Here is a 12,546-nt window from a genome sequence, read left to right as displayed (position 1 = left end):
AAATCACTCATACCAACTCTTGCCATACTTGAAATGAATGTTAAGGAAAAGAGAATGGAAATTTCAAGATATAGGATATTTAGTTGGTTTTCCCTTATATTTAACTAATAATAAACCAATTAGTATGTTTACCACAAGTATTTGTGCTAAATCTCAGTCTGTGTCCAGAAAATCTTACTCTTTATTCAGATATCTCAAAGGATCATCAACTCTTGAAAATTGGTACCCTAGAGATTCTGAATATGATCTAACTAGTTTTTCAGATGCAGATTGTGCAGTTTGCAAAATTGACAGGAAAAGAACTACATTGAGTTGTCACTTTCTAGAAGATAAACTGACATCTTGAGTTAGCAAGAAGCATTACTTTGTTTCAACCTCTACTATTGAGGATGAAGACACTACAGGTGGAAGATGTTGTGCATAGCTCTAATGGACACGGAATCAACTTGTTGATTATGACTTGTAGTTGGAAAGAACTCCAATCTTTTGTGACAACACCAGTGCTTTTGAAATAACTGAGAATTCAGTTCAAAACTCAAGAACTAAGCATATTGACACAAACATATATCTTTACCAAGCCACTTAAAGAATCCACTTTCACAAGGTTGATAAGTGAGATAGGTATGTTAAAATTTATAACAATCTCTATTAGATATGTGCTAAAAGTAGCCAAATTATATGTTATGAATTTTGATGAAAATTTATTTTCTGACAAAATGATAAATTTTGCATGCCAAAATTACCTTATCAATTGCCTTGTTGACAATTGACAATCATAACACATAAACTGAATGTTTGTTATGTAGATAATTATATTCATTGATAAATTTTGATCTGTATGTGCATCAATGGATAAATTATCTTACTTGATAGTTAGTAGCCAAGTGCTTACTTATGACTCCTATCTGAAATTTATTTTCAGAACTAGGATGGTTAAGAGATTGATCAAATCAATTTTAACTATATCAACCAATATTTTAGCCATTGATAGTCAAATTGAACACTTAGAGTCTACGTGTCCAATCAAGCAATTGATGAACAAATAACATGTCAACTGCTAAGTTCTAGCAATCGATTGTATAATTGTTTATCAACTGCTATGAGTTGACTGCAAATCATCACTTTAAAAATGCTGAGTCTTCATCAAGCTATGTGTTCTAAAAGTAAGATGTAAAATTTTAAAATATAACAACAATCATGTACCAAAATTCATTAAGTTTTTCGAAGACTGATAAATATTGATAAATTGATCATTGAAATATCAGTGTTTATTTTGGACCTAATAAATACTGATATTGAGTCATGTGTTGTGTTCCATGGTGTGATATATTTTCTGATTAGTTGATTTATAGATGAAGAGAACTTTCAGAGATTGATGCTAATGAGTTGTTATTCAATTCTTCATTCTTAAATTAATCATATCTTATTAGAGAATTTTATCTGCAGCAGGAAGATTTCACTTGTGTAATAGCTCATATTCTAGAAATGAAATCTAGCTGAATTTATAGATGACTGTTTCTTATTCATGAATCAATGTCATAAACTCAGAACAAGTTCTGAGGATTTATATTTTGAAATCTCTGTCCACTCCTCATATGCTAGTTTTGAGAGTTTACTTTATGAATCATATGTAGCAAGACATGTCGATTTATTGACTTTTGAGAGTTCATGATATAATTCAATATCACATCCTAGTTCATGATGTGAATTATATTAAGGATTTGACAATATAACTTAGTTGAAATAACTATTTAAATTGGTTAATTCTCTCAAAACATGCATTGACATCTTTAATCGGTGATAATTATGTAAATATATTATTTCCCAGTAAAGCAATTGTTTAGGGGGGTTGGATACAATTACTAAAAAAATTGATGTATTATAAAAGTAAAGTAAGAACAGATGAATCAAATAACAGTTTATATTGATCTTTAATAAACCGTTACAAAACTCTCTCAAGAACAATATTTTTAAGAGCTGCTAGTTTATATGAATACTCGAGTTAAGCACTTACAAAGTAATAACATATTCTGTGTTAATTTACAACACAACTACAATTAATCCTCTATCAATTACAATATATGTTATAGTATAATTCTAACACTTTCTATACATATCTAAATCGACTACAATCCTATAAATTAGCACCTTTTGATTTATCTCGCAATCCTGAATTATCCACCAAGTCATTCTCAATGGATAACCTGATCAACGGATATATGTTGTAGATTCAACAGATGACTGAAGATTGTCAACGGATGATAATGAAGCTTCCAATGGATAATCATATCACAGCAGTTGATCATATCCTGATTGTTAGACAGATCTTGATTCTCGACTTAGCCAATTCTCAACAATCTCCCCCAATTCATGCTTTGCAGAATTAGCATAAATTATAAATAGAATTGTCCTGTGCCAAAAACCAGATAGAAAAAATAAGTAGTGTAAAGCTTACTTTGTTTCAGACTTTGATCTTCATATTTCTTGATAAATTCTGCAGTATCTCTGAACAAAAGCTTTAACTCTGTCATCAATCTTTTTCAACATAATATCTTCTAACTTGATCTTCAAATTCTTCTCATACTCTGTTTTATCAGATGATTGATAGATAATAGCTCTCGGGTTTATGATTTGAGCTCTTTCTGTCATCATTTCTTCCAGTGACACATAACAAGTTTTTCTTCTATCAAGATTCATGGTTATATGCCTCCGAGTAAGAACATTTTCAATGACAGCTTTTCCTTTCTTCATATTGACTTCTTGCCCTCTGAAATTTATGTATGTAGGAACATATGATCCAAAATAATATTGACCATCATCCAGTATCCTTCTTCTGATATTGGCAAGAATCATGTTTGACCATAACCTTGAAGTTTCATCTTCAACTCTTAGCAAATAGTGAATATATTTCAATTTCTTTGTAGACATGATCATCAGTTCATCAAGTGAAAGAACTTGAATTTGATAATTTTGCAATAAGAGTAAGATCTTCTGTTTAGATTCGGAACCATCATGTTTGTCAAGAATAATCTTCACAGCTTCAAGTCTATCTAGATGATCTTTAGTTACTTTCTGACCAGGACTATCAGCAAGTGTGAAGTTCAATAACTTTAAGTTGACAAGTTTAGCTTCATGATGTCCTATTCCAGCTCTTGTGAATGGTTCAATCAACTTGAGATTCTTGGCTTGTACTAACCAAGACTGCTTATCTCCCATGGTATTAGAACCAAGTGAACCATCCATCCTTATTCCTCCAGGAGTAAAGCTCACTTTATCATTACAAATGAGATCAACAATTTTTCTCCATTTGTATTTGTTCTTGATCTTTGGAAATAATTGAGTTTTTCTTTCTGTTCTTTCATGTAACGTCTTCATATTTGTACTCCTCCATCTATTCCTCTCAGATATTTTAAGCATATTTTTGTATACCTGATATGCGTTGTCAACAGCAATTCTGATTTTTTCTTCCTATGCCCTTTCTTCTCTGTCAAAAAAAATTCTTCTTCCTTGATATTTTCAACATTAACAGCTTCAACATAAGCTGAGAGAATCTGTAAATCCATCCTAAATAGAATTTCTTCTTCAGTTTTCACAGAATCAGGAATCACTATCACTCTATCAGTGTCAGGAAAATAAGCTGAACTTGTAAGTTTGTCATTAGAAATTGAACTAGAAGTAACAAGAGCAGTTTCTATATTAGGATCATGTGATCTATCCTTAGAGACTACTGTGTCTTTTGACTTTGAATTCCAGTTCCAGTTTGAAATTTCATAGCATCAGAAGTCTCTTTCTCTTGTTTATCAGCATCATCATAAGAATTGGTATTTCTCCTCAAAATTGATTTAGGTTGCCATTTTGTCTTTCGTACTATTTCCCCCTTTTTGGCATCTACACTTTGTAGAATAGAGAGAATAACATCCAACTTGGAATTTGTAGCATCATGGCCAGCTTCCAAAGCTATCAACTTCTCAGACATGTGATCTTGTTTTGCTTCCAGGCTAAACATTCTCTTTATCAAACCACTGTGTTTGTTTGTGCCTTTAATAGTCACAGAAAGATCAGCAATTCCTTCTCTAAGATCAACATTATCTTGCTTGAGTGCAGAGACAGAAGAATGCAGTCCTTTGACTAACACTGTAGTGGATTCGATAGATGCTTTCATATCAGAATTTAAAACTAATTGAACAACATGATCAGATAAAGTCTGAGCAGATTCCATAAAAATCTTCTCACCGGGTAATCTCCAAGAATGATTCCATCCATACACATCAAGAAACAGGTCAAAAGACATCGGTTATAAACCGATGTTAAAAAATTTTAAAAGCGATGTATTTGCATGAGTAGAGAAAGGTCCAGAATTTTAGACATCGATTTTAGACCGATGTTTAAGATACCAGTAGACAACAGTTCTAACTTAGAAAAAGATATTTTTTTTTCTAATATATTACATTTTAACACATGAACACGAGTTCAATAATAGTTTATCTTTTAATTATATCAATTTAAGCATGTGACACACAAAAAAAAAAGACAAAGACAACGTTTATAAAAATTAGGACATTGTAAATAAGTACTTTTAACTTCGGTTATTTTATGAACTGATGTAAATTATAATATTAGACATCAGTTATGTAAGCTTGTAATTAAGATAATAATTTAACATCGATCACTGATGTTTTGTTCATAAGAGACATCAGTTGCTATGTAATAAGCAGTTGCTATGTAATAAGCTGATGTCAAATCTACATAGGACATCAGTTATTTGTTAAGTTTGATTGGTATATGAATCTTGTTCTTACATACATATAAACCAAAACTATATTACAATAGCCAATTTTATTTTCATCAACAAACATCTGATACCACCAATTTTTTAACATCCTATATATTAGCACAAGTTTACATCCAAACATCCACCAAAATATAAACATCAACATTATGACCATAATTACACATAATTGGATTTTACTAAAATACAAACATTATGACTAGAGCACAGAAAATAAGCAGGCTTCTCTTCCCTGTCTTCAGCCTCAACAAATGCCCATTTTCCAACATTTTCCTCACCATCAAATCTCAATGAATTTAAAATCACAAAAAGGTCCTTACGAAGTGAAGGAAGTAGAGATTCCAGAGTAGATGGCATATGTGATCTCACCTACAAAACTGGCTGTAGTTAATAAAAAATTCGGCAAGGGAAAAATGGGGAAATACAAGTTACGTGGCTCAGCATATGAACAAAAATTACTTGTTTATGAATTTAAGGCATCTAACACAGCTACAAATCAACATTTGAAAATAAATGAGAAGTTTTATATCTTTCATAGAATGAACAATTTCTTTGACTTGAAGTATATAAACGTCATAAACATGGTTTTATAAGAAAAAAGAATTCACAGGTTGATGCACACAATAGAAACCCGGATTTTTCTAGTGTATAGACCAAGAGAAACAGTACTAGACTTTTAAGTAAATTTAGTGATCTTCACACCGCAAATTGTGTTTATAATAGAAACTAACAAGACTGTAAACCTTCAAACCATTTCAACAAAAGCTCACAGGAAGTATGAGCAAACCCAACAAAGTAAGTTGGTACTTATTTGCTAAAGTAGTTTGACTAACCTATTTTGATTTTTCCTTTTCTTTTCTAGGTCAAGAATTAGATAGAAGTTTGCTGTGAAAATAGTGAGGAACATATAACTAAAAACTTACAACAAAATACATGCACTTGCTTATGATTAGAAGTATCTTCTCAATTTCCACCACTGCTCCATACTTGCTGCGCATAGCCTGTGATTGACACCAAAACCACATTATATTAAGATTTTTATTCATGTGAAGTTCTGTTAAGTATTATCAGCAATTATTAATAAGTATAGCTTCAGTTAGCTGCTTTATATAAGCACCAAATTTGCTTTGGTGTTTTATGTGAGGCTGAACACAAGTCCTTCATTGTTAAAAAACTATAGGTCATTGGGGAACAATCACGCCTTATAAGCTATCATCATGGACATTCAAAAAATTTTTTACCAACAGAATAGCATTTCAGTCAGAAAGAACAAACTCATGCTTAATACATTCCTATTAAGGTCATATAATTAAAACATTTAATTTCTTAAATATGTTACTTGATTACACAGAAATGCAAGTCAAGTGAGCAACAACTTGTGTGCCTTTTCCTTTCTGAATATATACTTCTCCCTTTCTCCAAAATACTGGTTTTGTGTATGGTAACAAAATTAAAATCACCTTTGAATTTGTAGCAATACTGTAATAGTAGAGTACATACCTGAAACCAAAAGACATCCCTGGCCATAAGGTTTGCTACTCCAAGAGAAAACTTATCAAAAGAGTTTACAGCATCAGGAAAATACTTGAGGATCACCTCAACTAACTCAGGCATGCCCATCTGTATGGCTTGTATAACTGCTTTTCCCTTCTTTTCTGGTGATGGTGACTCATCATCATATTTATATGTTGGATCTGTGTAGCGACTCCAGTCTTTCTCCCTCTCTAGCAATTGTTTTGCAAGTGCTATTGCAAGCTTGTTCTTCTGATCATCTATGGGTTGAATCCGGGGCCATCCTGTAAAAAAGAAATACAGACATCACTACTTTCATTATTATAAAATTGAAATACCAACTCCAAGGGAGAGAGAGCTTAATTAGAGATGTAAAGACATAGTTGATTACTTTATATGTGGATAAATTTCACAGGAAGGAGATGGACTGTACCCAAAAAAGAGTCGACGAAAGGCAATCTATTTATATCTTCGATGGTAGTAGTGACTTTTTTATCTGGATCAGCATCATCATCGTCAATCGTCTTTATATTATACTTGGATGGTAAACATGCTTAGCACATATCATATTAAAACTAAATCAGATATTGCACACATTATGCCACCATAGTCATATTTTTATCAGCATTTTCAGACACAAGTTTAAACAAGATGAATGTTTAATTATATATACTATTGATTTAGACGCTCGCACAAACAAGTGATACTATAACATTAGATACAAATGATATTCTTTCAGAAAATGGAAGGACTAATAAAGCTTGTCATAAGATACATTTATAAACGGAGTACGAGTACACTTACACTTGTAGAATAAAACCCTCAAAATTTGGAGAGGTATAAAGGATGTCTTGCCCATATTTGAAAATACATAGACAGAATTGCTTGGGAAGGAAGATGGTGAGGCGGCCAACAGATTTAGAGCAGAAATGATGTCTCCCCTTTATCGTTACGTTTGTGAGCAAGTTCAGGAAGTTTAAATAATATCTTGGTAGTCGTACCCGTATTTTGTAGTACAAGGGTCAAAACTCAAAACTAGAAGCTCTGGTGGGAAGTACTACAATATTGAAGTGTTATGCACATCTTAACCAAAAAAAGGTACTAAACACTTCAAAGACTAACTAAATTAGCAAAACACATGTTGATCCTACCTATTGTACTTTCCCTAGCTACGAAAAGTGGACCAGAAACCTTCAATACTATATATAAACATTTAGAAAGACAGGAACATAAAGGACCTGAAATAGGAGTACCAGTATGAACACCTATCATTTATCAGATATTCGATGACTCATAAATAAAGAGTTCAAATCAAAGCTAAAAGTTGTATTAGTAATTGTTACGGCTGCTAAAACTTGAAATCCACCATCACAGCAGTCTTGATAAGCAAAAGAAAAGCCTCTTTTACATATATATTAAATAGAACCTAATACCCATACATATATTGGTCACCTAAAACCATGATACATATTTACACAAGTAAATACATGCTTCCACAGTTCTAACTAATCAAGAAGTTTCAAGTAACATATACAGTGATGATCAAACTTCAGTTACAATTGTCAAATCCTAATGATCCACCGGAGATAAATTGACCATAGGTAAACACATGCTTTCCTAGTAGAAAAGTTGAGCAAAAATATAGTATATAAAAATATATTAGCTTGAACAGGCCGGCAAGCCAAGTAATTCAGAACCTGGAACTCAGCTCCATAAAATCTATAAAAATCATATCTTTCAAATATTCATTTGTTTAAAACATCAATAAATTCACATCACCTAAACATTTTGTTATCAATTAATCAAAACAAAAAACATATACACATTCACTATAATCCAAATATATTGCTTAAACGAGATAATCAAACAATCAAACATTAATTCATCAAAATTCAAAAAATCCAAAATTACAAAACCGAGCAAACAAACTCACAGAAATATCAGCGAGAAATGCAGCTAAATCATCAACATCAATCTTTGCAGCAGCTTCCGCAACTCTATATACTTCAGATCTGCAGAAACCAAAAACAAAATATAAAAACCCAAACCAAATAATCTTAAAATATGAAAATAAACTAAGAAAATATGAAGAAACAGTACATAATCTTACTAATTGAAAGCAAACCAAGAATCTTAAGATGGGTTGAAATAATCTTGCTCAGTTTGTACTTAATTTCAATTAGGGTTCATATCTTCTTAGAAAGGGGGTTTTTTGTTAAAGCTCGAGGGAGAGAGCGAGATGTGCAGAGAGAGAGAGCAGGAGGGAGGGGAAGAGAGAGGGAGCGGGTGAGAGCGGTTTGTGGAGTGAAATTAGAGTTAAAGTTTGAAGAGGGAGGGAGAGACAATGAGGGAGAGAGGGACGGTGACAGAGTGAGTGAAAGAGAGTGGAGAGTGAGAGAGAGGGTGGAGAGTGAGAGGGTGGAGAGAGTGGTGGTCGGGGTGAAAAGGGGGAAGAGGGGAAATGCATTGAATTGGAATTTTGGTGAAGGGAGAAATGAATTTTGGTGGAATAAAAAGCGGGGAAGAGTATCTCCGTAATAACCGTCATTTTTTTATTTTTTTTAATAAATAGAGATTAGACAATAGTTACAATTAAAACCGATATCTATAAAAGTTTTAACATCGTTTAAAACACGACCGATGTAACATCCGGAATATCGCGTGTAATTATTTCTACCAATAAATAATTTTTATATGATTATTATGTGATTTTTGGTGAATTATCTGATCATTGGTGTGAATATGTGAATGCTTATATGTGATACAATATAAGTTTGCTAATTTTATTATGACCGGAATAAAATATAAATAATTACGGTATTTTTCTGGTAATTTTTGGGCTGTTAAATGATTTTATATTGATTTATGAATTTATTATTTATTTTTCGAATAATTACAAAATTATTTTATAAAGCCGGGAATCGTCCGACTATAACCGTTTTTATGTTTATACAACCCGAAACTCTTCCGAAAACTCCTTCCTAACCTATTTTGGTAATTCCGGACATTTTTCGTGTTTTGACTTTTTCGATCCGGATTACGGTTTGACCCGTGCGCGGCCCGACGCAAGATTTTCGATACGATAATCATTTCGGTGAATCAACAAAACTCGTATTCTCGAAAGACGGGATATTATTACGTTATTCTCATATATAGTGTTTTATAAGAAGCCCGGTTTGGATATTTATCCAATACGGGTATCAAATCGGATCGTTTTTGCAGTTACTTAGCAGCTAAGCAACTAATTTAACGATCCACGACGATCCAAGATGATCCAAAACGAGCCAATATTCCAAAAATATATATAGCCCTTTTATTATTTCATTTTATTCGTATAATCACAATTAGTCAGTAAAACCCCGTAAAATACAGAGAAAATGTCGAATTAAAACCGCGTTCTTGAAAATCAAACGTACGAACGAAGGCGTTATCGAACTCCGATTCGGGCGTGCAATATATCAAAACGAAGCTCTCGAAATCTTCTTTCTGAATCAACCATCTGTCTTTGCCCAGAAATGAAGGTATTTTTCTGATTTAATTATTTTAATTATAATTATTTGATAATTAAAATATGAATTTTTGTAAACCTGATTGTTTGATTGTTTTGATAATTCTATGTTGTAAAACATGTTGTCCTGGTCAGATTCATATATCATATGTTAAAAATAGAGTTCACTAACATAGGTAAAAGTGAGTTTGATTTTCCAGATGGGTGTTCTTGATGTTCTTGAGTGCACTCATCGGATTTCTGTGAGTTTTAGCCGGAATTTTAATTGAATGATCTGGGTACGGATGAACTAGGTGGTTGAATAGATCGTATCATGAGGAATCTAAAGTTATAATCGAAATTGTAAACCGAAGTCGGGAAGGTGATCATTGAAAAACGAGGGTTCGCGGCGGCGGGATTTTTCCCGTCCGTTTTCCCGATGATTCACTGAGTGGTTTCGTGATTTGGTCACATATTTACGTTCCTGATGAGGCTAGCTACACATCTACATATTTTTGTGATGTTCTAGGCAGTTGCAGGTTACCGCCGGCGAGCTCAGTGGCGGCGGCCATGGCTGCCGGCGGCGAGGGAGGAAGGTGGTGGTGAAACTACGGTTTCATCACCCTTCTTTCGTGATTTTGTGTTTTAGTCCCTGCAATTTTAAAACTTTATAAAAATTAGATCTATGTTTTAAAAGTTTTAAAGGAATCAGATATCTGTTTATAATTTTTTCAGGAATTGTTTTTAATTTCTAAAAATTTCAAAAATCATTATCTTTCATTTAAAAATCCTAATTATTCCTAATTATTTAATTAATCAATTTCAAGTGATAATTAATTATTTAATTAATCAATTAAATTAATTATTAATTGGTTATTTGATTTAATTAAATATTAATTAATCTTAATTGATTTAACAATTAGATTTAATTAATTATTTTGAATTATAAAATTCCGAAAAATAGTTTTGAGCTTTAGAATATTATTTTAAATTATTTTCAAGACTCGATAATTATTATAAAATTATTTTAAAGTCAGATTCGGGTGTTCGAACCCTATTATTTAATTATAAATTGATTCGGAGTCCCGTTTTAATTTCAAAAAATATTCAAAATTTCGTAATAAATACCTGGAAAATCATTTTAACCCCGAATCTTCTTTGAAAAATTATTTTGATCAAATCTCTTGCGTGCTATGTGCTACGTGCTAACTGGTTGATGTGTTATATGCCTTTGTGGTTATGGTTTGACTGTTTTAGTCATAACTTTTAATCCGTAAATCGGATTTGGGTGAAACGAAGGGTAGATAAAAGCTTATGACGTCTATGTGACAATTAGAATTATACGAGTATGAATAATTGATAGGTACTTGTCATCTAATAACCCCAATTTTTGGAATTTTTGAAACCATTATAAATAGTGCTTTTGCTGAGTATGCTGAATAAGAAAACTTTTCATACCACACTATGTAGGGTTCTTTTATTGATCTTCTGAGATATTATTAGTACTCTATGTGGTATATAAGTGTATGTAATGATCGTCAGAATCCAAATCCGAACACTTTGATTTTTCCCGAAAATCCACCAGATACCGAAAGAATTAAGTAAAAGGGAACAAGATAAAAAGGATTTAAATTCAAGAATTATAAGGGAGGATCATAAAAGAAATATAATATATTGAGAAAGGTTTAGGGGAACCCAAGTAATAAGATCCCGGGTATGATCCCTCAAACGATAAACGAAAACGAAAGTTAAGTGAACCGTATAACAGATCAGCGGTCATTAGCCAAGTAATTAGAAGCTAAAGAAAGAGGTTAGTGAGGATGATGTCATCAAACCAATAAGAGGAGGACAAGTGGGGGAGGATGACATAACAAGGTGACATAAGCATGACCAAAGCAAAGTGTGTTGTTGGTTGATTAAGAACCACACAAAAGTTACCATGGTTAAAAGTAATAAATCAAAACAAAAGCAAAAACAACCAACCAACAAATCATTTCACCAAAACACAAGTTGACTTTTCATTTCTCAAGAAGAAGCTCTCGGCCCTTCACCACTTTCAAAGAAATAAAAATCCAAAATCCAAGAACCAAGCTTTGTTAATTAGCAAGGTAATTATCTAATACTCCTTATACATAGATATAGCTATCCCATGAATTTAAGCTTCAAATTTATTCACAATCTCTTCCTAAAAATCATGGAAGAAGAGGGTGAATAGTGTTTTTCAAGAACTTAAATTTTTGTTCTTTGAATTTTTGTTTAGATTAAGCTTGGATAAGGACTTTCAAGGGTGATTCCAAGCTAATTAGTTACTCCCACTCACAAGGAAGGTATAATCTCTTAACCTAGTTTTTTTATTGAATGTTAAGAGCATAATATGAGTATTATAGTTCATGAGAGCCTTGATTGTTGTGTATGTAGAGATTAGTTGGTTTTGTGGTGTTTTTGGAGTTATAAATCTTGATAATTAGTTAAAGAACTTAAGTAAGCTTTTAGTTCATGATTGGGAAGTAGTATAAGTTGATAATATTGAGTTGTTGGGACTGTTATGGTGAAGTATGGAAGGAGTTTGGTTGTGATGTTGATTGTGGGTTGATTTGGAGTAGAATAAAAATTGGTAATCGCGTAAACATAGCCGTCGTAATGTCCGATTTACTTTAGACTGTTTTTGTTCATAACATCAGGACCCGAGAACTCAGTGTTAGGTTTTGACCATTGCCATGATTAGATAGTTCATGTTACGAGCTTCGTTTTGATATGT

The 12,546-nt window shown here is 32.3% G+C and overlaps 1 protein-coding gene across 4 annotated transcripts; it reads right to left on the bottom strand.

Moving 5' to 3' along the window:
* Positions 1 to 4,851: 4,851 nt before the first annotated feature.
* Positions 4,852 to 8,802, bottom strand: LOC141667484 (uncharacterized). Of its 4 annotated transcripts, none has more exons than XM_074474003.1 (7): positions 8,402 to 8,799; positions 8,235 to 8,313; positions 7,106 to 7,358; positions 6,735 to 6,854; positions 6,290 to 6,585; positions 5,713 to 5,790; positions 4,852 to 5,158 (listed from the first exon to the last, which is right to left on the bottom strand). In XM_074474003.1, exons 3-7 carry the CDS (start codon positions 7,158 to 7,160, stop codon positions 4,949 to 4,951), a joined length of 759 nt encoding a protein of 252 aa, XP_074330104.1. In that variant the 5' UTR covers positions 7,161 to 7,358; positions 8,235 to 8,313; positions 8,402 to 8,799; the 3' UTR covers positions 4,852 to 4,948. The 4 variants fall into 4 exon arrangements, with proteins under 4 accessions (XP_074330104.1, XP_074330103.1, XP_074330105.1 ...); XM_074474002.1 differs by having other exon boundaries at positions 8,412 to 8,799; XM_074474004.1 differs by having other exon boundaries at positions 6,735 to 6,797; positions 8,412 to 8,798.
* Between the last annotated feature and the right edge of the window lie 3,744 nt (positions 8,803 to 12,546).

Source organism: Apium graveolens, chromosome 6 (assembly GCF_009905375.1).
Source record: "Apium graveolens cultivar Ventura chromosome 6, ASM990537v1, whole genome shotgun sequence".
NCBI classification, from domain to species: Eukaryota; Viridiplantae; Streptophyta; class Magnoliopsida; order Apiales; family Apiaceae; genus Apium; species Apium graveolens.
The sequence above is the reverse complement of the archived record's forward strand: the minus strand, read 5'-3'. Positions and strand labels throughout refer to the sequence as shown.